A 26,609-nucleotide genomic window follows, 5' to 3' on the forward strand; every position below is an offset into this window, starting at 1 on the left:
GACCGGGCGCTAGAGGTAAGTGAGTATGCAAAATGTGAGTACCAAATTTCGCCAACGGATTTAGGTGAGGAAAAGGTCAAAGAATAATAATGTGGATCTTGCCGGTCAATTTTTTGGTCCATTTTTTTTTTACCCCCTCTTCTCTTATTAATAAAGGGAATGTATTTAGTGCATGATATAAAATCGCTTTAATGATTATTTTCGTAATAATTTATAGTATTTTCTCGTGTTATAAGTGAAGATGGATTCTTAAATAATAAAAAAAAAAACAAAAATTACAGTAATACATTTTTTTATTGATAAAAAAATGAAAGTTATATATGAAAACCAGCTAATTAAAACATAAATGTAGTTAAAGTAGGTAAAAAATTAATCATTTTTATTTTCACATTTGTTATTGATGCATTTACATAATGAAATACAAAACAATTCCGATTTTTTGCAATTACAACAAGTACATTTACATGGTGGAATTAATGACTCTGGTAAAGACGGCTTCGTCATTTGTCGTGGACGTAAGTCACCGTTGAGTTTTTCGTAACCAAATGAACAATAATCAATGGGTGGTAATTGTGTTTGATGAGCATTTTTCCATATAAATGTTTGTACTGTAGCCCTTAATAAATGCAAATGCAAAGCATCTGAAGTGCATATCACTCTCATCAAATTGAAATTGAAACCTATATTCTGAGATATCAGTATAAATCTGAGTTCATCAGCAGATAATTTCTTCTTTGAAAATAAATATGTGCAAACTGCTTCTAACTGTTTGAATTGCTCGTCATTTAGGTCAAGGTTTCCCAAAGGCATGAGAGCTGTTTGTACAAAATCTTCAGACGCAGCTTTCAACCATTGCATTTTACTACCAAATCTGCTAGTAGTGTCGCAACCACTCACAGCATGTAATGCTGGCAAAATATTGCATATCCTCCACGTTTGCTTTGGAAGTTGAAGCAGACACTTCTTCTTTTTTATGCAACGCAATTTCACGACGCCTTATTTTCTCCTCACTTATATAAGTGGCTAAACAGTCTTGATGCCATGAAAATTCTTGTTTTGTGGAGTCTGGATCATATAGTTTTGAAAACTTCTCACTAATGCTGTCCTTTCTGCTATTTGCTGCTTCTTTGATATGAAGAAACGTACTTGGCCTTGGGTTCTTCACTAAATCACTTGAATTATCGCAGAATGAGCAAAATTGTTCGTTAGGTTTTTTTCTTTTCAAATTAACCACTTCTAACGGCATTTTTTACGTTTTTCAATACAGTACACTTTGAACAGACACTAAGAATTTACGAAAATATTATTATTTTATATGATATATAAAAAAAAAACGACTTAGAAATGCAACGTCTGTACGTCAATAGATGTAGAAACACACTAAACAAGTGAGCGCGCTATGCTTACTGTATGGGCGGAGAGGGGATGTGAAGGGATCGAGAAGGGACCATAACACCTGGCGGCAAGATGTGTTTTGTCATTATTTAGGGTCTCAGGTATAAGAATCCGGTCACAGTTGCCGTCACTCGGATTTTGCATACTCAACTACCTCTAGCGCCTGGACTAAATATGATCGATCGATCTGCGCAGCTTTGAGTTAGTCACAAGCTCTTCCTTTGACTTAGCCAGGAGCTTGATTTTGAGTTATCGTAAACATTTTTAATCGTCTTCCAGCAAGTGCCTCGCGTTCCTCCCTCGTCGTGGCATCGTCCCCGCCGTCGGGTCCGGGCGGCCCCGCGCCTCCGGACGGTCGCGCGGGCGGCTGGCGGAACCGCCGCTCCCAGAAGCTGGACAAGATGGAGATCCTGACGCTGCAGTCGTCGCTGCACTCCGAGATACAGGCCAAGCAGGCCGTCGGCGAGGAGCTCAGCCGCACCAGGGCCGAGCTGCTGGCTAGTCAGAGGTATGTGCAACTACTCACTTCGTCGTCTCAGCTGAAAGATTTCCACTGCTGGACTGCTGCCTCCCCCAAGGTTCGCCATTTCGCTCGGTCTTCAGCAACCCGTATCCACTGCTTCCCGGCGACTTCGGCCAGATCGTCCGTCCATCTATTGGGAGGCCTGCTCTCGCTGCGTCTTTCGTATTGTGGTCGCCACTCGAGGACTTTTCTGCCCCATCGACCATTGCTCTCTGAGTGATTTTCAGCCTTCTTATAAGGCCCATAGTTGGCGTACATAATTATGTTTTATTTCAAGAAAATGGGTGGGCAACTGGCCATACTTTTGTATGTTCAAATGTATGGATGATAACTTAATACATACCTACATATTTTTTGAGGTTTGGTACCAAATTGTACATTTACCAGTGAAAGAATTCTTATTTGACCCCATGTATACGAGCATAATATTAACTAATGAAATAGACATGTTGAATAGTAACGAAAAGTAAATTATTGCGTACAAATTCGTATAAAAAAAGCTTTCGCTCTTAAAGAAAATGTACTGATTTTATGTTTTCTGTAGTTATGTTCCACCATGGTGTCGGGATTCTCCCAAGTAAGCCTATCTACGTAACAACAATAATCTTCTACTTTGCCCAATTTTCTATTTAACTACAACTAAGCTTCTATAAAGCGTAAGCAAATAAAATTGAGTTTTATTGGGCATGATTATTGACATATCAAAGAGTTACTTTTCTGAGGCATGACACATTTGGATTTCTTTGAATAAATTATACGATTGTGACAGCTGTCAAAATTTATGACGTTTGACAGTTATGGGAATGGTTGACAAAAAAATCGAAAGGCATCGTTTTGAATTATAGATTTCTACTTTTTTTTTGTAACGTATGTAATGCAGTTTGTTCATATCATAAAATGGATATGTTTCGATCCGCTATTTGATCGAGTGACTAGCGCGTTCATGGAATGACATTACATAGTTAGTCACATTATTAGAGATATTATGCCTATATTATAATTATGTAGTTTCGTCAGTCAGAGTAAGTAAGAAGATAGTAACAGTTGAAGAGTTATTTTTTTTTGGTTTGTAAACTTGATAAAATCATTTTTTGTTTGTTACAAATTACAGTGTGTGGGGTTCTTAACGTTTGGTTATCGTGAAGATTTTGACAGTTTTTTTTGAACATTTTGTGTGTGTTTGAAACGGCATTTTTGGACTTGGAACTTTATCATTCAAAAAGGCTTATGTTTAACTGATCACCAGAAATAGTAACAAATAGCAGACAAAAATAGTAAATGATCACCAAAATGAAACTCGCATTTTAATGTAAAATGATAACCAAAGTTTTAACACTTTGCTATCCCATTTAAGTGAAATTACTCCAAAATAAATCATGCGCAAGCCAAAAATAGTAAATGATCACCAAAATTAAACCACCATTTTAAAGTAAAATGATAACCAAAGTTTTTACATTCTGCTATCCTATTTAAGCAAAATGAGTCCAAATAAATCATTGTTATCCCAAAAGTAGTAAATGATCACCAAAAGTAGTGAATGATCATCAAAATTATACCAGCGTTTTAATATAAAATGATAATCAAAGTTTTTACATCTTGCTATCCTGTTTAAGTAAACTGACTCCAAAAAAATAAGTTCGGCCTGATACAATAAATGTAATTACATTATGGGGACCCTTTTCCTGCACTAGGGTGGAAAATTGTCTATTGCATGCCTCTAAACAGTGCGATAAGAGTGTGTTTTCGAGGGAGTGTATTGAGAAACACATTCTTCTTCTTCTTTCTCCTGCCCTGTTCCCAATTTTACTTGGGGTCGGCGCAATATGTCATTTTCTTCCATTTTCCCCTGTCACTCGTCATACTGACACTCACGCATGCATTGCAAGCCGGACACATAACTTAATATGGCATCATAATACTTTATTTGATAATAAGCCTACATTTTATGGCAATCACAGTGACTTATTTAGGCAAAAATAATACATTAATTTGGTCGTCAAGAGTTGGTGATCATTTACTAAATTTGGTGGTCGAATACAATTTAAAGTGAAGTCGTGACTAAAATAGCTGGTACTATTACATTTTTAGACTTTATTTTTCTGGTGTTCAGTAGATTTTTCTGGTTGCAAAACTAAGGGTATCAAAGCATTTTATGGTGGTCATTATATTTGTTCCCATTCAAAAATACATCAATTTAAGAATTTTTATTTCAACTATATCTAAAATGGGGTCAATAAACCCATGCTAATTGTTCTATACCACCTTCACCTAGTTTAAAAGACGATAGGCCTAATTTTCTTCTAATTAACTTTAATTAGTGGTTAATTTACGACTTCCATAGTTTGAGTTCAAGTATTGCTTATAGGAATTTTATGGAGTTGTGCCGTATAACGGGTTATTTTTCTCCTAACTAAATAGGACTATGAATTCAGGTCAGTTTTAAATCAGCTTTAGTTTTTACTGAGAGAAAATTACTTGGAAAAAAGTCTAGCGCTTATTTTTCAAACTTAATACTTTGTTTCAAGTTCAAAAAATCAAGGTATTTGTTAAAACAGTTTTGACAGAAGATTTAAGTAGACGCGCAGTGATTACGTTTATATACTTATACTTTTGTATCTTACTTATCACAAATAATTCATTATGTACGTCCATTAAAATTGCCAGCACTATAACCTCTATCCCTATACAAATAACGCTCACAATTCCACAGAGAGCTACACGAAACCCGTCAGCGGTTGGACACCCTAGCGCACGACATGAAACGCAAAGAGCAACATATTCGCGACATGCAGGCGAGGCTCGACGCGCCCCACCAGCCCGGCAACTCCTGTGAGTATAACATGTGTGTTTGTGTGACTGTGTGTTTGTGTAGCCCGGACGGGGTAAGCAGAAAGCTAGGTCATGCTAGTTCATGTCCCCATTGTATGTCGGAGCGCAAATACACGCGAGACACAGTTTTTCGATTGTTTTATAATTTGCGGCATACAAGAGGTTCATATTAGTTCATATCCCCGTTGTATGTGGAAGTGCAGATATACGCGAGACAAAATTGATTTTCCATTGTTTTATAATTAGCATCATACAAGTAGTTTATATTCATAGTTGGTCCATAGAGAACTGTTCATTTTATAGAGAGATAAAGGATAATATTGGGACTGTGTTTTAAATGTGTATGAATACAGGGGGGGTAAGATCTGTCTGTGAAAAAATCCTTTAGTGTTATAGTTAAGGATAAAAATGAAAGTTTAACATCAGTGGTAGATTTACTTAGTATGTGGCATCGTATGCGTCATTTGATTATACTAAATTGCTATAGCAGTTGGTATCGTAAAGCTAATATCGTTTAAGAAATATTTGAACTTATGCTTACCTCGTACGGGATTAATGGGGATATAATTAATTGGGAATTTATTTAATTTGAGACGAAACGGAGTTGAGAAGAGTATGCTATGTATTTAACAAAACATGCTTTTGGATCGCTTCGTTACACGTACTTGCCAAGTACAGTCAGTACGAAAAATATGTTATCATTTATGTGGGTAAAAGTACACGCTTCGACGAATGCACATTTATTTGGTGTCGTATCTTATGCATGAAAATTGCGTAAAAATAATAATGGCTCTTCTCAACTCCTTGTTATTGCTATAAAAGTGAGAAGTTTCTAAGGTAGAATAAAAAAGGTTTTTTTTAACGTTATTTTTGTTTTGTGTGTAATCTTCTTATTTTTATAGCGCAAAAAAGATACTCCAGCACCACGTATCTTAAATGGTTTTTAAATACATTTGCAGCACAAATCTTCTATATATAAATAAATATGTTTATTTAGTGCACCATTTCTTTTTGTTTTCGTTACATGTAACCGCACATTCCTACCCAATACACATATGAAACTTACCGTGACGTCACTTTTCACGACGAACGCACTTTTATCGTCCATGGAAACTTGGCTCCCACCACAAAGTCCAACGTCGTCCGCGACGAAAAAAACGGAAATAAACGAAAAAATTAAAAAAAAAACTACACATCACTGTTTTCTAAAAAAAAATGTGAATATGGACTCTATTGTGTTTGAAATTGGAACTGTGATTTGTTATTCCAAAAAAAAAAAAAACAATTGTTAACGAAATTTTAAATTCGGAATTCTTCACCTTTGTTAACGAACATGTATTATCTGTGGCATTTAATGTTTTTTTTTGTATATTACTGTCGCGTCTAACGCTACATTTCTTTTTTTTGTTTAAAAACTTATATATTTGTGTTTTTTTTTTTCGTGTATTTTATTGTGCTGTTGGTATTTTTGTTCGATGACAGTTCGCATCTGGTTGAGGAGCAACATACCACTGTTTTTAGGCGTGACGTCCTGTATATGGGGTGTTGCCATACTTGTGTATCACCATATATACGACTGATACATGGTGATTGATTTCTATAGTCAAGGCTTATGTAGGGATAATGTTTTATGCAGCTATTTATTTTTACTTTTAAGTTCTACCAGTGTCCTTTTATAGAATGGTTTAATTCTACAAAAATACTCGGGATAATCTCAACTTTAATATATTTTTTTTCTAATCATTTTAAAAGCTGGAGAAATCAAGACATATACAACTGAATAGGAAGCTTAAAAAAAGTATTTTTAAAATAATTAAAAAGGTAGCTCGACGTCTTGGCTATGGATTTCAATTCAAATTATACGTAATACAATTTTTGATCAAAAAATAATTTAAATGCCAAAATTAATCAAGTCCATATTATTTGGAAGAAATGACAAAAAAATTTGTTTGTAGATATTATTAGTGCTCAAAATTTTTACAGATATTTTTTTTACTTATTTTTTCTCTAACTACGCCCAATGCTGTACTTTAATCTGTAAGCTCACCAAAGTATATTTATTTCTAGTCTTCAGAAAAATTAGTCTAGTCGAAAAACGATGATTGCCAAAGATTATTTAGCGATAGTGTTGTGCCTTAACCGGTCGAACTAGTCATTATTATCGATACGGTTTTATTACGTGCGTGAATACTATAATGATTGTTAACGACCGTCCAATATTTTATTATCTGTGTATTGCTTAACAGAGATAGGTTCTGTTATCCTGTAAGGAGATCAGCCAACTGCGCAGGACATAATATAGTGTACCACAAGCATTTGCGCAGACACAGGTGCACTCACTATTCCTTCACTCTCAGCCCGATGGGACGGTAATCCGGCACGACCGGAGAGAGATCAGGCGCAGGACCGACATTTACGTGCTCTCCGATGCACGGGTGTATCAATCACCAACTTCCAGGCTCCGGGATGCTTTGTGAAAGTCTTCTAAAACCCACAAAGCGACCTCGTGCTCAGCAGCCGCACTTGCGACAGCTAGACCAACGAGGCAGTTACATTAGCCCTACACAAGTAATTTCAAATTCCTATCTCTAGTAAGCTAATCAAGATATTTTGTTGGAAACGGTAGTTAATCTGTATAGTGCGTTAGACAGAAATGTCTGGGTTTTCTTTTTTAAAAGCATTTGCGGGATTAATACTTGGTTTATCCATATTTGTATAAAGTTGTGACGACATACGACACCATATTGAATGATAATAAGTTTTTTTTTTCTTTTTTGAGGATAATATTATGAATTTCACTACTGAATCTGATTTTGTATTTTTACCTGCCTGCCAGAAAGGGTATGCTTTTTGTAGACCATATCATTTAACACTGATTAAACATATATGACGTTATGATCTGAAATCTTTTTTAAATAAATATTCAACGCACACGACATGTTTCGATAACTTTTTTATATCGATAAGCGATCGATTGACAGAGATATTGACAGCACAATTAAGTTTTTTTTTTATTTATTGCTTAGTTTTAGTTTTTTTTTCTTTTAGATCAGTTGTAGAATCTCAACCAGTGTTTTTTTATTATTACTATGTTAAGTTTTAAGACCGTACATGATATAAAAAAGTGATTAAATTATATTAAGAAAAATAGTAAAATATTTCCTTAAGTTGGCATCTAATATTTGAAAAACGTATGGTCTTAAAACTGAGCGAGCGAATCTTGACTTTTTTCGCGTTTCTTTTTTTTATGTTATTATTTTTTAAGTTACTTGTCAGCACATTTAATCTGCATTTAACTTTTTATGTTTACTGTTAGGTTATATTTCTCTCAGTGCATAACTGTACGTGTCTAAGTGATAGTACATTGTTTTGTACATAAGTTATTAAAAATTCTGTTGTAATTATGTTTTTTTGTTATTTATTTTTAACGGGGTCTTTTGAAAGTCGGTACAAGGCTATATTTTCATACCACTTATATTTGGTACTGAAATTCAACTCTAAAGAGTATCTGGCATGAATTCTTGTTCATGAATATGTTAATTATCTACATATGGTTCAACTAGCTAGATACTGCCGAACTAGCTTGGCAACAAAACTGGCTAGTTTCACCTGATTATTCTAACACACATTTATCGAACTCTTAAAACCTCTTTCGGCCTCACAACCATTCAAAATTGAACTCAATATCAATACAATTAAAACACAAAGTTATGCGCAAGCAGCGAGGCAGGGATCGGCGAAATCTTCAACGTATTGGAGCGGCAAAGAAGAGAACGGTTCGTTTGTCTTAATATTAGCTAAACATCCTAATTAGAAGTAGACTCATCGTATGTGAACGTGTAGAGGTGGATGGTTGCGAATCGAAACGTCGATTTTTTATATCGATAGTTTTGTTTTAAAAAAATCGTTGTTATTTATCAACTCGATCTTAACTGCGTATTTTTATCAAAACGAGTAAAAAATATTATAACTGTTTCTGCAAATAAAACGTTATCTAAAATGATTCTGTTTCATTTTCAAAGGTCGATATGCATTCGATGCTTTCGATTGCTGTGAATCGATTAATCGAATTGGCTTGCAATAGTATCGATACTTCGATTCGCAATCGTCTTCCACTAGATTGTGTGTTATTTTGTCCCTTTAACATTATCTGTTGTTATTAGAGAACGCTTTGCTGTGAATAACGTTATTTTTTTCCAAAACGCTTCTTTAAATCATCTTGTGGTGATTGGTTTTCTAATTTAACAGTTACCTAATATTTTTTCTTATGTTCAAAAAATACCTATTGTGATATTTTTGTATTTTTTAATACTTATGTTAAATGTACAGTCAGTGACAAATGTTTGTGCAAAGCATTTTTTTAATGTTTTTATTTTTTTTCTATGAAATATAACGACAGATATTGTTATGTTTTTTAAAGGTGTAAGTTTTTAGTCTTTGTGCTGCGTACGTAGTTTTCTATCAATTAGTTTCATTTTGTCTATGAAGCGTCCATTGTAAATACGAGCAAGTGTAAAGGGAAAAAGTTTTTTTTATAATTTACTAAATTGTGTCACTGTTTTGTGGGTCTTTTGTACTAATCAGCGTTTGGAATATTTTTGTTTTGGTAAGTTGAAATATAAACTTCCCGAATTTTTTTTCTAAAATGATTCAAACTTTTTTGTCTTTAAAAATACAAAAAAAAAACGTGGGTGGTGTTTTGGAAATATGTTATCAGATGAGAATGTGACTCCGAAACAGTGACGTACCAACAATTAACAGTTTTGTCAAAATTTTGATAACAATATGAAACGATTCTCCTTTTTTATGCAAATCGCTTCGCTTTTGCTTGAGCTTGTTGCGGTGGCATGGATGTGACAAAAAACTTGCGCTCTAGTACTCAATTTTTACATCCATTGCTCCTTTACTATAGAAATACTTCAATTATAATAATATGTTCCGCTGCATCCGGTAAGACTGGAGGCCGACCCCAACATAGTTGGGAAAAGGCTAGGCAGATGATGAAAATAATTTGGAAAGTTGAAGTTATATTCGCCAATGTTTAATAAAATTTATAAATTGTGTACTAAAGCTGTATTCAGAAATCCTGGTTTTGTGAAGTCCATTCACCACATAATGCCCTAAAGCGATTGGTTTTTTTCCTTTAACACTTGTTTGTATACGCACATAGGTATTTTGACTAATCTGTTTTGTTTTTCTCAATTGTAAAACTACTTTTCTACCGTAGTTTTTTTTTTGTAAGCGTCCTACGTCAGCACACGAGCCGACATTTTGAATGTTTTAGTTATAAACTTAATTTTTAAATCTTAAATATAAGTTACTCAATTTACATTAGCATGTCGTATTATTATTTATAATAATTATTAATTGGAAAGGGATAATAATATGGATATATTTTGGAGCCTGTCAGGATTGACCATTTTTTTTCGATTCTAAAATGTCTCGGTGTCACCTATTTTACATATTATAACTAATTATATTTATATCTGGAGCTTATTTGTATAAATAATTTTATGTAGTTTTCATATCTATTTATTTTTTATTATAAAAATGAAATGTTCTCGTGTGCTGAAGGGTATAGTTTGTACAGAGTAAATGCAAATGTATTCGTCCTATGTGCATGTCATTAGTCCCGGTCTTGTGCTGACTAAATGTGTTTTAGTATAGTCGAGTACAAACCTACAAATATCATTTTGAAAAAATATGAAAAATAAAAAATTGTGTACGAAAATTTTTGTACTCGACTGTACACAAAAAAAATCTAATAATTGTAACGTTTTTTTATATTAATGTTTTGTGAACGTGGTTTGGGTTGGGATTGGTTTATGTGTTATTTATTATATTATCTACATATTTTTCATATATTCCCCGTTTTTGTCATAGTGTTTCTCTATATTTGTAAGGGTTTATTGATTTTTCTAGTGTCTCGTTCTCCTTCATATATTTTCTTAAAATATTATTTTCGAACATTAAATCGCCCATGAAAGAGATAAAAAAATAATTAAAGAACGAAACACTAGAACAAAAAATTCCAATATTTTCAGCCAAAAAACTGACATAAACCTTTTATTTTTCAGTCCTGGACCGGCCGCCATCTCAAATGAGCTATCTAGACCAATTTCTGAAGGAAGCGCCCACGGAGCGACACTACGACAATGTGGCTTCTATCAATGAACAGAAGGTAGGTTTTGCAATGGCAAATGTGTGTTTGGCAAATGGCAAGTGTTAAAGGAAGACGGTAGACAGAGATATGTGTACTACTTATGTAGGGAGATATCAGTTATATTTTTGTGGGATTAATTTATTTTCTAACGTATTGTTACATTTTTATTCTAATAACAAATTAATATTAAAGTAAGTTGGTTCATTATTATGTCCACTTCTCGTCAAATAACTTTGCTTACTTCGAAGTTAGTTAAGTGACACGATAAAAACACTACTTACTGCTTTTGTCAAATAATTTATTAATACTTTTTTGTAAATACACATATTTTGTTAGTTTCTCGTTTTTGACCAGCCTTATTTCTATTATTTAAGTGTAAATTTCTATTATTTAAGTGTAAATAATGGAAATAAGACGTATGCACAACTCTGTCTTACGGCTGTGCGTAATAAGTGTTTCATTTAACAATGCTTTTGTCATTCATTCATTTTTATCATTTTTTTGTTCCATCATTATTTTGTAGAACGTGGTCCAGCATTGAAATAAATAAATATGCACCGATTCAGATCATTTTTTTTAAACATAAAAGCCGGTATTTTGATTCTTGTTGGACTGCGTTTTAAAGCTTAAAATATGTGACTAATTTTGTCATCAAGGTGAAAGTTTAATTTCAGTCACTGAACTATATTTTATCACACATAAAATGTCCTTTTTAACCGATTTCCTAAAAATAAGGAGGTTCACAAGACGATCTGGTATATATATTTTTACATTTTGGTGCATTTGATAATTCTGTCAATCGTTAAACAAATGCTATCATCCCTTGAAAACTGACAGCTGTCAACTGCACGAAACATTCGGTTCCTTATATGATAAAATACAGTCAGTGACATAAATTCATGCAGCTTTTAATTTTTGTTTAGCCATTTTGTTTGTTTGCTTATCTGTCAGATGTCGCCGCAGTACCGTTACAGAAACCATTATTGTTGCAATGCAAAGGTATTTTATATTTGTTTTTTTTTTTATTTATTATTTGCTTAATTTTTTTTACAAATCTTTATTTTAAGTTAACTTTTGTGCATAATTTCAAGAAAAGCGTACAATTTACATGTATTCATTGGTACAATTTATTTAGTTTTTTTTTGTACATAATTCGCAATTGCTTACTCCATCACTAACTTTTCATTCGCCATTTAAAATCTTACTTAACATGTATTAAAAGTAAAAAAAGTAACATATTTTAACAAAAAAAAAAAACTACTTTGTAACATCGGAATAAACAAGTCAAAATCAAATTGTTTTTATTTCAAATAGGCCTTTGCAGGCTCTTATGAAATATGACATTAATTGCACGGTTCCAAAAAGTTGGTCACATCGAGAAGAGCCGGCAAGAAACTCCATCTCCAGTAATATTAGGAAATCTTTGAACTTGATTTTTATTTGAATTACCTATTGATTATTTTTAGTATATTATTTTATTTACTACTGTTTTCGTATCATACCTACAGCTTATGTACGGGTCTCAGCAATCGGCCGCACTAAGCGGTTCCGTGGAGCTGCAAGATGAGATGGAGCCCCGGGCGTCGTCGCCCGCCTCCAGCAAGAGCTCGCCCAGTGAGATGTCTACTGTTAGCATAGTATGTTTTTATTTATCACTGTAATGTATATAAACTGTAACTAAATAAACTGTATATTTTGTGTACAGGTAACAGGTAAATTTTGTTCTGTACCATTTATACCAATGGCACGATATTCTTACATATGCCGATTTCTTGTGTCTCCCATGTTCGCCATTTGCCGGACGGGTCCCGTGATCGTTGCATTTATGAAATGGAACACGATAGGCTGATACGAATTAAAATATCACTATTAGCATTAAAGTATTCAAACAATCTTTTTTTGCGAGTGTAATGTTGCCGTTAGTAGTCCTTTGTTAGTTACAATTCTAATTCATTAAAGCGTCAGTGCAACATGCAGCTACAAGAAGTTTTCTCTCATGCACCAAGTATTTCTAACATAACCTTATCTTTCACCAGGACCCGTCACTCGGACCCTCGGTGCCAGGCAAGCAGAAAGTCCACCAGTTCCTAGTGAGGACGTTCAGCAGCCCCACCAAGTGTAACCATTGTACGTCGCTTATGGTGAGTGTGTTTTATATATAAATCTATGTGAGTTGTAGTTTTGTTCGTAATATTGGAATTAAGTGATTTGTTAAATTTGATCATATTTTTAAAGGCTTTGTTTTATGTTTTGTGAAGTTTCATGAATTTTACGGAAATAATTTTGTGTTAAAAAATTCAGTAAAACCCAATTTTTAGAATAGAATAGTATTTATTTCTTAGTATATGATAATTACATTCAGGTCTTACCATTTATAAGCTCATCAATCCCAAATGTATAAGTTTTGTTTTACATTTTGTGAATTTTACGTAATTGTTTAACGCCTGATTCGGATTTCGTAAAGCCATTCTCTACGCGCCATTTTATACATTATAACGTTAACTGCAGTCACTTCATTCGTGCAACATGGCGAAACACTGGTGTTTTTTTTTAATTTACAATTTGCGCGGGGCGGGAACGGCCAGTGAGTAACACCCACTCCCGCTGCCCTCCCCGCGCGCACTTTGATTGCACCATCTCATTGTTCCATCTCGTGCGAATAGATCTAAGGCAAGCATTTGATGCGTAGCAGATCTAAGTTGCGTTGGATTGTGTTGTCGAATGGCGTGGTTTTAGATGGCTTTTTTTTCTAGTCAAAATGTGTTTTTTTTTTTTTGTAGATCGGTCTAACCCGACAAGGCGTGGTATGCGAGACATGCGGCCTGGCAGTACACACGTGGTGCTGCGGGCGCGTGGCGCCGCGCTGCCCGCTGCCGCCCGAGCGCTCGCGCCGCCCGCTCGGCATCGACCCCGCGCGCGGGCAGGGCACCGCCTACGAGGGATACGTTAAGGTCAGTGTATGAGCACAGGGCATTGGTCATTTGTTACACCTCCCCCTCCATTTTGTAACCCCCCTTATGTTGAATGTAAACCTGTCAAAATTGACCGCAGCAAAAGCCGCGAGACATCGTCGCATTTCTGAGTCGAACGCGTTGACAATATCTGTCAAACACACTGTGAGCCACTCAAATTGGGTGGCGTACGGTTACAAAACAAATTCAATTGTTAAAAACCCTTAGTAAACCCTCTCCCCTCCCTGGTTTGTAACTCTGGAATATGATCTTATTTTGCGTTTACTTTGATTTATCATCTTAGTCGAAAGACGTTCACTGCCGGACAAAGCCCCTCCCCCCACCACTAAGGTTCACTACTTTCCTCGATCTTCAGCAACCCGCATCCACTGATTCCCTTCACCTCCCCCCCAGACCCACCCACCCCCCACCAGATCGTCCATCCATTCAGTAATTCTTTGATTATAACAATATTGAATGTTGTGCACAGGTCCCGAAACCCGGTGGCGTGAAGAAAGGCTGGATGAGACAGTTTGTGGTTGTATGCGACTTCAAACTGTTTCTCTATGACATATCACAAGACCGGTGAGTACTACACTGTTAAACATCTTGAAGAATAATGTAGTCAAATGACTGTGCTCTTCTTAGGTCGGCGTTTTGTTTTCGATCGCATTTGCTGCAGTGTTTTGTTTATACAATAAGTTATGTGTTTTTTTTTCATTTGTTTCTAGTTTTTTTTTTATATCATGTGACAATCTAGATTTTATGCAAATGAGTTTGTGTTATGTTTCTAGCCGAATTCGGTTTATACATATGTGTGTTTATTTTTTAGCTATTTTTTACGTAGTGACAAAGGACATATTAGAAAATATTTGTTGTTTTTGTAATTAAAGGGTTTCATAGCAAAGTCCTCTTTAGTGGTACAGAAATAGGCTCGTATTTCGACTTAATCAAGCCGTTATAATAACTTTTCATATCATTTTGTTTTATTAGTATTATTTAACGGTACACTTGTTACAGGAACGCGTTACCTTCAGTGTGTGTCAGTCAAGTGCTGGACATGCGCGACCCGGAGTTCAGCGTGACGTCCGTCAAGGACTCTGACGTCATACACGCCAACAAGCGAGACATACCTTGTATATTTAGGGTAAGACATTTAGGACTTTTTAATATGACTGTGTTACAAAAGTTTAGGTTAAAACTTGTTTTTGAAAGTATAAAAATAATGAAGGAAATTCTGCGAAATAAAGTGCAAACTTTTTTTATAATATTACTTATAAAAATGTATTGTTAACAAGGAGGACATTTTATGTCCAGCAGTTCTCATAATAAAAATAAACTGCCTTTTTTGTAGTATTGATTTTAGTGTGGTTTATACAACAGTTCAGTATCACCGAATCCTATTTTTTTAATTATGTTTCACAATTCAAACGCCGTTTGTTTGCACAATGTTTGACAATGCCGTTCGCGTGGCTACAAAATGTAAAGTCATTACCATAGACTAACCAAAAACATGAATTTGGTTTCAATTTAGATGCCTTAAAAAGATTGTCACTGTCAAGATTTATGTGTATTTATTTTGAATGAAATGCTATATTTACGTACATTGTGTGGTTAAGTTAAGGAAAAAAATATTTATTTAAACTTAAAGTACTTAACAAAACAATATTTTTCCCTTAGATATCAACGTCACAACTAGAAGGGGGCAAGCGGTCTCACACACTCATGCTCGCGGAGTCAGAATCAGAGAAGACGAAGTGGGTGGTCGCGCTCAGCGAGCTACACAGGATACTCAAGCGTAACAACTTGCCGGATAAGTGTGTAAGTACTATTTGTTATTAAATTTTATTTATTTTGGTTGTATTATTTCAGGGACCCATATAAATTACAATGCATCTACTATGAATCTAATCCGCCCTTATACGCTTTCTTTAGAACCTGCTCATTTTTTGTAATACTAAATATCTTTGACGGATACCTCAAAGGTCCCAAACGTCAAGTTAGTTTACTCGTATCTAAACGTTTTGGTCAAGACCATCTTATGTATTTAACCTAGGAGAAAACCTGACCAACCAGCATTATGGCATCGCCGCTCATGTTTCCTTACTCCGTGGGTGAGACGCTACGCTACAGGCACGTAACATTTGTGACGTGCGACACAAGGCCCCCGAGTGGTGATGACCTCCGACTCCGTTGTTAGAGAGATGTCCTCCGACGCCTTCCGTGTATCCGTTAAGCTCCCGTTTGTCGCGCTGTAAGCCCATCACCGGGCCTCCTCTTTATATCCAGATGTCAACAAACATGAAATAGACCAAATATTTGACATGCCATAACTTTCTCTCTAGGTATACAGCGCATGCGTAGTCCTAGACTCGACAGCAGCAGCCACCGTCCGCAACGCCCTCTGCGCCTGCGTGTTAGAACGTTCCCTCATCTGCGTGGGCGGGGAAGCGGGGTTAGCGCTCATAGACCTGGAGCGAGGCGAGGTGACGCCTCGACGTGCTCACGCGCCGGTCTCCACCATTGCTTATGTGCCGCATGAACAGCTGCTGGGTAAGTGTACCAACATTATCCTTTTTCCAACTGTGTTGGGGTCGGCTTCCAGTCTAACTGGATGTAGCTGAGTACCAGTGTTTTACAAGGAGGGATCTGTCTGACCTCCTCATCCCTCCCTCCGACCCTAAGTGTACCATCATTACCGCCAAATATCCTGAAAACTTGTAATTAGCTATATTCTACTTATAATAATTACTATTGTATTACCTAGCTGTAAGTTTTCCTAAAAATAAAATACTTCAAAATCTCACGACTCTGAAACATAATGAAACTTCTGTACATATCAATCAGTAAGTTTCTGACTTTCCTCCTAACACTGCAAAAAATGAGATCCAACTTCCTAAACAGGTAAAATAGGTGATTTTTATTAGATTTGTACATGATTTAGTCACTTTTACAGGATTGTCATATTTATCTCGAATGAATACCGAAAGTTACTCGATTATTCGATTTCTATATGTAGAGGCACTCATGGAGTACTTCCCCTATCAGGATTACTTCATGAGTACCTTTAAATATAGGTTTGTCAACAAGATCGTCAAAATAGAAGATTCGACGTGAGCGTCGTGCGAGTTCGGTGAATGCCAACGGATTTCATAGCTTCTAGCTATGTGAGGAAATCCGTTGATATTCACCGGTATCGCGCGACGTAAATCTACGTGTCATCGTGCAGGAATGCTCAAGAAGATTTTTTTTTTATATATAAAAATGAATTGATGTTCGTTTTTTTTATTTTGGTTTTAAATTGTTTGTAGAAATCCAGGGAAGGTTTAATCAATACGAAGTTCGCGGAATAAGCTAGTACGTTTATTTATAGAGTTTTATACAATTCAATACTTAAAAAATAAACTGAAAATCTCAAATGTGCTTTATTTGTTTTGACATAAGATAAAATTTGGTTTGTAAGCGCGTCACTACGATCGGCCGTGTCATAAATTCTGATACTTTTATAATTATTTGACGGGTGGCTTGGAAACGAAACTTCATTGGTTATAATAACTTTAAAAATTGTATGTGTATACCTATTTAAACTGCCGAATTGTTTTGTATATACACACATCAAAAGTGTCTAGGGATCAAGCATTTTTATGCGGATTTCTTGAGATTGAGATGTGGCTTTGTAATAAATTTATGATTTTATAAATTTATATGGATCCTTTTTGGTGCATTTCATAATTTGAATCAGGAACTGTGAATCAAATTCGAGTAAAAGATGAAAATCAGCTGTCAATATTTTCCCTATAAACACATACAACGCATTGAAGACATTATTAGTGCTACTGTTTCCCTACTACTGATTAAAACCAACGTTATTATGGAGCGGCGACGTCATTTAAGCAGGGAAGAAATGCTCAGAGCCGTGGGAATGATAGAAGCTGGTTCCCGGCAACGTACTGTGGCTTTAGCTCTGAATACAAGTCAGAGTGTTATCAGTCGACTTTGGACACGTTACCGAAGCACTGGTACCGTAGCTGAGCGCCATGGAGGACGGTATCGCTGCACCACACGGAGACAAGACCGATACATTCAAATCTTAACTCGAAGAGCTCCAACAATAACCGCCATGATGTTAGCCGTGAGGCTTCATCACTCTTCAGGGAACTTAATTAGCGACCAAACAGTCAGAAACCGCTTGCATGAAGTGAACCTTCATTCCCGAAGACCGCTACGGGTACCACCTATAGCAATGCACAATCGTAGGATTCGATATCAATGGGCTCTTGAACACAGAAATTGGGCAGAAGAACAATGGCGTTTCGTGTGCTTTTCTGATGAGTCTCGTTTTGGTATGAGACCGGATACAAGACGTATACGACACTGGAGAACCCCTGGACGCCAACAGCGATTAAAATCCTGCCAGGAAGTCCATCCTTATAGTGGTGGAACCATCATGGTATGGGCGGGTATTTGGATCGGCGGAAGAACTGAGTTGATTTGGATCAGAAGCAACCTCAACGCTCAAATTTATGCTGAGACGATTGTATCAGACGTCATCGTTCCTCTACAAGTGCAAATCGGTCCCTTATTTCAGTTAATGCATGATAATGCACGACCGCACACCGCAAGAGTTGTAAGACAGACTCTCGCGGCAGCTAACATCAATGTCCTGCCCTGGCCTGCTCAGTCGCCAGACTTGAACCCGATTGAGCATGCATGGGATATGCTACAGAGAAGAGCTCTGCCGAATATGGAGGGTATCCAGTCGCAAGAAGACCTTTTTTTGTTGTTGCAACGAACATGGGCGGCCATTCCACATCGTGATTTGGATGAACTCATTTTGAGTATGCCAAACCGATGTTCTTGTGTTGTTAGTGTTCGCGGTAGAAACACGGATTATTAATTGTTTAAGTTACCCAATAAACTTTTAAAGAAAACTGTTATTTCAGTCTTTTTTTTCGAACTTTTGTGTTAGTGTTTCAAATGTCAAAAATCCCTTTATTAGGAAAATGGCAAATTTCTTTATTAGTGCAAAGGTGACTTGGTTTATCGTTACTGTGACAAACGAAAACACTTTATTTGATGAATCCTTAAAGAAAATTTTAATTAATATCAATCAGGAGAAAAGTTATTGCAAAAATATATGTTGATCCCTAGACACTTTTGATGTGTGTATTATGGGATCATCGGAACGCGCTCCGTAACCGACTAATACTGCTCGTAATCTTTTATTCGTAAAATAATTTTTCGGCTGCTATACTTCGGCCGTTCAGAGAATGCGTTCCTGACACCTATCAGTTAGTCACGACTAGTGATGGGCACAACATAACACTGAGTTCGTTACCGTTCCTTCAAAATGAACCGCCGCATTATTTTAAGATTATTTTCGTTTTAAATTGGCGGAATCATTTGTTTTATATTTTAGTTATTTAAGTGGAAACCAAAAAAAGGTAATATTCATATAATAAAATTGTTTTATTTATTCTTTGTTACAAGTACATTGAATTGAATGTGCGAACAGAATATTAATCAGACTCCGATTTGCTTGAGGAGGTGGTGTCTTCATCATCATCTTCGCCTACATGTATAATTATATTATTATCAATAACAGAATCAATCCTGATATCTCGGTCTAACAAAAGCCGGGTAATCAAATAAAAACAGATCGAAAACACTTGAAAAACGTGGTCTATGCGCACGAAACGACAACGGACGACTGTTTTAGCGTCACAAAATGGCGGCCCATAACGCCATTTGGGGTTACCATTTTTAATCTAAGTATAAAAATGCGGTTTGGTCATAGTTTTATTTTTATATTTCATAAAAGTTATAATTAAGTCTTATAGTCCATTATTTTCCAATTCTTAAAAAGAAAATCAAAACGTATTATTTTATATTATAACTGTATAAGAACAGATTACGATACTTGCCTGTTATTTTTAGCACAGCACTACAAAATATAAACCGCTGACATAACCTTGTAATAGCGCAGTATAGATTTAGAAAAATATTGTTTACCAAGTTATTTGACACTCAGTTTGGCACAAAATTATAACATTCATTGATTATTGATATAATAATGTTGTTTTAATGCTCCTCAATTGTTAAAACGGTAAATAACCAGCAAAAATATTTTTATCGTAACTGCAACGCCATTGCAAAGTTACGTCGTCAGTTCAATCGCGACGTGTCAGGAACGCATTCTCTGAATGGCCGAACTATAATTAACTTTATTTACATTAAAAACTCAAAAACAGTGAAGTGTCAATCCACCAACGGTGCATACAAACATTCTGTGCGTCTATAAACATTAAAACTTTTAATAACTTAAATAGTGAAAAAGTGCATTATCACAGTGACTGTCTTGCGTACTCAAGGAATTGTCGCGGTTAAGTGTCCTGCATAACCGTCAGAATCCTGCGCGCGTGCACGTATTGATAGCTTGTCATTGCTGCCAACATTCCAGCACTGTCACGAGCGCTGCGTTCCAGGTAATAAATACAGTGCGCTCAAGCTACAAAACTGACACTGCGAAAGTGGCGCCACCCCGATTTTAGTATCGGTTAAATACATTCCACTCCGACTAATCACCAACGCGTTCAATTATAAAAAAGATGCCTCGCGTGCAAAGATCCCCGCCACCTGTAGGGCAAATCGCTACCCATGGCGAAGAGGACCAGAAAAAGGCTGTAACTACTCCTGTGAATCGGGAAGTCAGCAACGTTCCCTCTCGGTCGAAGCCGTCAAAGCGGGCGCGTGTTGATAATACGCCTAATAGTGTTTCAAGTGAGGAAAATGCAACTTATACCGAATACGAAAGTGTAGCTCGTGCGCTCGATGACAATGCTCTCGCATCCATCCGTCACGAGATTGAGTCTGTAATTTCATCGCAGCTTAAAGTGTCGCTGAAGGCATTCTTTGAAGAGGAGTTTATTAAATTGAGGGATAGTCTTAAGTTGCTTGGCGAATTGAAAGACTCAGTAACCTTCATGAGTCAAACCTTTGATGACATAAAGGCTGAACTCAATAATAACAAGGAGGTCATAAAGCAGTTTGCGTCTGAGAACAATAGTCTCAAGAAGTCCATGTCGGAACTGGTCGAACGAGTCAACATTTTGGAGCAACACTCACGTCAAGATAACATAGAAATAAATGGAATACCTGAAAACAAAAACGAAAATCTCTTAAGCACCGTGGTACAGCTAGGAAATGCGATATCTCACAACATCGCGGAACAAGACATCTTGCCAAGTTCAACCGGGCCCACCCACAAGAAAAGCTTAATTCCAGCCACTTGGGATACGGTGGTGTTAAGATGCCGGTCTTCGTCTCCGAACATTTATCGCCTTTAAACAAAGCCATTCACGCTGAGACCAGGAAAATGGCACGCGAGAAAGGCTATAGATACGTATGGGTTCGTGATGGGCGTATTCTTGTTCGCAAAGATGACGGAACAAGCGCAAGGCAAGTAAAATCCCTGCAAGCTATCGCACTACTTTAGGGAATTGTTGTGTTAACGTGTGCATATATGACATATACTATAGGTCTTTATATAAAATTCACAATTTATTACCAAAACTTTAGAGGTATGCGAACGAAACTCCAGGATATTAACATGGAAGTTGGTGCTAGCCAGTACGACGTTATTGTTGCAACTGAAACTTGGCTCAACAGCAATGTCTGCGACGGAGAGATCTTTGATGCCTCATATAACGTCTATAGAAGGGACAGAGCCTCCAGTGCATTGGGAAGTAAAGAAGGGGGAGGTGTACTGATCGCGGTGTCTAAGAGGTTTGATTCATCACGTGCTTGTCAATGGGAAACCCCAGCGGAAGACTTGTGGGTCAGGTTAAAACTAAACAACGGGAAGAAGATTAACATTTGTGCCGTCTACCTTCCCCCGCCAGTGAATCAACAGCAACTGGACTCGTTCCTCGATGTCGCATCAAGTATTATCGACGCGTCTGGTGAAGAAGTAATTATACTCGGAGATTTCAACCTGGGCTTCATAAACTGGGAAGTAGACCTTAGCGTCACGAATGCAACCGTAACGGTCCCCTCAAATTATAATAATAGTCTAGGTTTTTCGTTAATAGATTTCATGTCCCTGAACTCCCTGCAGCAATGTAACTCAGTGAAAAACTCGAAGAATAAAATCTTAGATTTGTTTCTCACGAATGTTCAATCGGGCGTAGTGAAAAAGTGTGAAACCCCGATTAGCAGAGTCGACAATTACCATCCACCTCTTGTAATAGATTACCAGTTTGTAACTGTTGCGGCATTAAAGCCTAGACAGACCAAAGTATATAACTTCCGCAGTGCTAATTACGAATCAATCAACAACAAATTGTGTGAGATAGACTGGATAAAGCTGTTAGGTTTGTGTTCGCATGTAGATCAAATGGTCTCTACATTATATGAACGTATAAACATTATAATAAGTGAACTTGTTCCCAAATACAAGCGACTTAATTGTAAATACCCTCACTGGTACACAAAATCTCTGGTCACCATTTTAAACGAAAAAGAAAAATTAAGATCTCGCTTTAGGAAATATAATAATCCACGTGACCAAGTTGAATATAGAATTCTCAACGACCGAGCCCGGGCTCAAATTAAAGAGTGCTACAGTAAATACGTGCATAAAATAGAAAGCAATATGCGGTTTAATTCCAAATGTTTTTGGTCTTTCGTCAAGGCCAAAAATAGACAGTCTGCTGCTGTTCCATCTACAATTAAATTCAATAATGTAGTGGCTACTAATGGCGACGATATCTGTAACCTTTTTGCCTCGCAGTTCAGTTCCACTTTTAATAGAAAGAATATCCCGCTTGCGCGAACTCCTCAAAATTTCCCCCAACAATCTCTGGGTAGAATTAATTTTAATGAAAATGATATCTTTAAAGCACTAAAAAAGCTAGATGTTACGAAAGGTGCCGGTCCTGACGGATTGCCACCAATTTTCATCAAAAAGTGTGTCCGAGGTCTTACTCTTCCGTTATCACTGATATATAATAGATCTTTGTCAACTGGAATTTTTCCCTCGGAGTGGAAAAAGGCAAACGTGGTTCCGGTATATAAAAAAGGCGATAAAGCTGACGCAAGTAACTATCGTCCCATATCCATGCTCTCTATTTTCTCAAAGGTATTCGAGTCCTTAGTTTGTCCCATATTAAATGCGCATATTAAATGTCAGATTGCACCTCAGCAACACGGGTTTTGCAGTAATAAGTCAACTGTCACGAATTTAGTATCTTACATTAATGACCTGTCATTAGCTGTGGACGCAGGTCAACAAATAGATGCCATTTACACTGACTTTAGCAGTGCTTTTGACAAAGTCGACCATCGGACGTTATTATTAAAACTTGAAAACATTGGTGTTCATGGGAGTCTCTTGGAATGGTTTTGTTCATATTTGGATAAGCGCCGACAGAGAGTAGTAATGGAAGGGTACCACTCTTCGGAATATACTGCAACATCCGGTGTGCCACAGGGTTCACATGCTGGCCCAATATTATTCATAATTTTTATAAATGACCTACCAGATAGCTTTCGTCATAGTCGGTGTTCACTTTTTGCTGACGACCTGAAAATCTACCGGGTTGTTGGGTCACTAGAGGACGCTGCACTACTTCAAAGGGACCTCAACTCGTTGCAGTCTTGGTGCGTCGCCAACGGCATGATGTTAAATGTAAGCAAGTGTCATCACATCACGTTTACACGTAAAAAACGCTCGATTCCAACATCCTATTCACTTGCAGGTGCTCCTTTGGAGAGAGTTGAGACTATTCGGGACTTAGGCGTGCATCTCAGCTATAACCTGTCTTTTACTTCTCACTTTGACAGCATTACCGTGAAAGCTGCTAAAATGGCAGGTTTTATTAAAAGAGCGTGCAAAGAGTTTAAAGGCACTGCAGCGTTAAAAACTCTGTTTAATAGCCTTGTTCGTAGCACGTTGGAATATGCTTCCTCGGTCTGGAATCCAATGTACAGCGTTCACTCGGACAGAATCGAACGGATTCAACGAAGCTTTACACGTTACTTACGGTTCAGGGATAATAGCTGCCCCAACAGAGCTGACTACACGCTTCGTATGAATCATTTTGGACTGTCTTCTCTGCAAGATCGTAGAATTCTGGCGGATATGGTTCTGCTTTTCAAGATAGTGAACGGTCAAACATGCACTCCCGAACTGCTTGAACAGATCAAATTAGACGTTCCTCGCGGGTGTCGGGTGAGATCGGTTAGGGCACGTAGTACATTTGTGAGTAGAAGCTGTCGTACAAACCTGGGACGCTCCGCTCCCCTTAATAGGATGATGGACACTTACAATAAGATCAGTGCCAGTAATCAAGATGCTGACATTGATATCTTTTCGGATGCTCTCTCTCAATTTCGCTCTAAAATTATAAAAGAAGGATTGATTCGTAGTTCTCACTGATCTCCCATCAATAAATATTTTTAATTAAGTTTTTTTACGGTTGGATCTCGTTAATTTTATTGATTTATTACTTGATTTAATTTTGTTTAATTTAATTGTCTAATTTATCAAATTTTGTATTATTTTATTTTAATTTCTTAATTGTATAGTTTATGTTTTAGTTACTTTTAATTTAATTTTATTGATTTAAGTTATTTACAGCCGACCACGCTATTATCTGTGAGCGCTGTGCACGCCTGTAAGTGACTTATTTACACAGAACTAACAATTCTATACTAATATCTGCGTAGCATTTGTAAATAAGTTGTTGGTGTGCCTTGTAATTTAATAAATTTAAAAATTTAATAAATTATCAAATTATATTGTATTACATGTAAAGATCTCGCAAAACTTTTTGTCGCCACAGAACACGGTGAAGTCGCTTCGCAGAAACCATTTTTAGGTATCAACCGGTGTATAAAGTGCAAGAGGGGCAATCGTGCATTGGCTCGGACTTTACCATTGAATTTTGCGGGAACTATAGATGTCTTATGTAATGTACATGTGTAATTATACTTGTGTACGATAATAATATATACTGTTTATCTTGTCTTGTCTAATATAATGATGTTTGTCATTAAGAATCACATCTTACACATAGGAAGTGGAGAACGGCGGGCGTTTTGGGGGATGTCTTTTGTAAATTTGCCCTTCAAAAAATGCTTGTTTTCAGCCCACTTTGAATAAATGACTTTTTTTCTCTATGAAATATTAACATACCTACACCTTTTTCTTGCAGTGGTAATCGCAGGCCGCGGTCGACACGTCCGTCTAGTCCCGATTCGAGCACTGGAATGTGCTGAAGTGGAATGCGTGAAACTAGCTGAAAGTAAAGGCGCCCTCGCACTCGCCGCCGGACCCCTGTCTCATGCCGCTCACGGCTTTGCTGTTTTGTGTAAACGACAGGTAAGTGAAAAAAGGCAGCTAAAAATATAATTTTCTTTATTTACAAATTTAAATACATACACACATGGTAAAGAAACACGACAGGAAAGATAGAATTTACAAAGGTAATGCTTATTTCTAAATAAATCTCTTCTAGCAGGTATCTGCGAAAGGAAAACGAGAATAAAAGCGATGTAGACAGTGTGTAAAAAGAAATGGAAACAGAAGTTAAAATGAATGAAAGCAGCTGTATATTATACCTACATGAACAATACGTGCATATTTTGCGTGTTTTTAGTTTCTTAAACTATTTTATTTTATACTTTTTTCGTATTCCTCACAGCAAATTCATACTACACTACTACATAAATGCATACTCATATCATGGGGGTGGATTTCAAATAGCCTGTCCGCCATTTTGGGGCGGCAGCCATATTGGATTTGTAATGACGTTTTTTAGCTAGTCTGTTAAAAAGTGCTTATTCCGAGTTTATATGTTAGATTTTTGTTCTAGAACGCGTACGTAGTGAACGTGTACGAGATCACGCGCACTGTCGCGCGCCGGGTCCGCGTGGCGGAGCTGCGCGCTGCGGGCGCGGTGTGCAGCGTGCAGCTGAGCGGCGCGCGGCTGCTGCTGGGCTACCGCGGCGGCTTCGCGGCGCACGCGCTGCCCGACCCGCGCCGCGCCACGCTCGACCAGCCCGCCGTCTGTGAGTAGCCTAATTAATATAAGCGTCGTTACTGCCTCGTTGGTCTAGTTGTCGCGAGCACAGCTGCAGCTGTGCGGCGCGCGGCTGCTGCTGGGCTACCGCGGCGGCTTCGCGGCGCACGCGCTGCCCGACCCGCGCCGCGCCACGCTCGACCAGCCCGCCGTCTGTGAGTAGCCTAATTAATATAAGCGTCGTTACTGCCTCGTTGGTCTAGTTGTCGCGAGCACAGCTGCAGCTGTGCGGCGCGCGGCTGCTGCTGGGCTACCGCGGCGGCTTCGCGGCGCACGCGCTGCCCGACCCGCGCCGCGCCACGCTCGACCAGCCCGCCGTCTGTGAGTAGCCTAATTAATATAAGCGTCGTTACTGCCTCGTTGGTCTAGTTGTCGCGAGCACAGCTGCAGCTGTGCGGCGCGCGGCTGCTGCTGGGCTACCGCGGCGGCTTCGCGGCGCACGCGCTGCCCGACCCGCGCCGCGCCACGCTCGACCAGCCCGCCGTCTGTGAGTAGCCTAATTAATATAAGCGTCGTTACTGCCTCGTTGGTCTAGTTGTCGCGAGCACAGCTGCAGCTGTGCGGCGCGCGGCTGCTGCTGGGCTACCGCGGCGGCTTCGCGGCGCACGCGCTGCCCGACCCGCGCCGCGCCACGCTCGACCAGCCCGCCGTCTGTGAGTAGCCTA

The 26,609-nt window shown here is 37.7% G+C and overlaps 1 protein-coding gene across 5 annotated transcripts in view; it reads left to right on the plus strand.

Moving 5' to 3' along the window:
* The window catches only part of LOC124643090 (serine/threonine-protein kinase Genghis Khan), a 69,979-nt gene that overhangs the window by 31,297 nt on the left and 12,073 nt on the right, over positions 1-26,609 (plus strand). For 4 of the 5 annotated variants that reach the window (XM_047181936.1, XM_047181937.1, XM_047181938.1 and 1 more), the window contains exons 24-35: positions 1,675-1,903; positions 4,629-4,747; positions 10,825-10,928; positions 12,419-12,547; positions 12,947-13,051; positions 13,691-13,861; positions 14,352-14,446; positions 14,882-15,008; positions 15,542-15,682; positions 16,207-16,414; positions 25,078-25,244; positions 25,738-25,956. In XM_047181936.1, the coding sequence (XP_047037892.1) occupies positions 1,675-1,903; positions 4,629-4,747; positions 10,825-10,928; positions 12,419-12,547; positions 12,947-13,051; positions 13,691-13,861; positions 14,352-14,446; positions 14,882-15,008; positions 15,542-15,682; positions 16,207-16,414; positions 25,078-25,244; positions 25,738-25,941 (1,799 nt within the window). In that variant the 3' untranslated portion in view covers positions 25,942-25,956. Of the gene's footprint in view, positions 1-1,674; positions 1,904-4,628; positions 4,748-10,824; positions 10,929-11,861; positions 11,910-12,418; positions 12,548-12,946; positions 13,052-13,690; positions 13,862-14,351; positions 14,447-14,881; positions 15,009-15,541; positions 15,683-16,206; positions 16,415-25,077; positions 25,245-25,737; positions 25,957-26,609 lie in introns of those variants that run through there. The other variant, XM_047181940.1, reaches the window with a different exon arrangement.

This window comes from Helicoverpa zea, chromosome 26 (assembly GCF_022581195.2).
Source record: "Helicoverpa zea isolate HzStark_Cry1AcR chromosome 26, ilHelZeax1.1, whole genome shotgun sequence".
Taxonomy (NCBI): domain Eukaryota; kingdom Metazoa; phylum Arthropoda; class Insecta; order Lepidoptera; family Noctuidae; genus Helicoverpa; species Helicoverpa zea.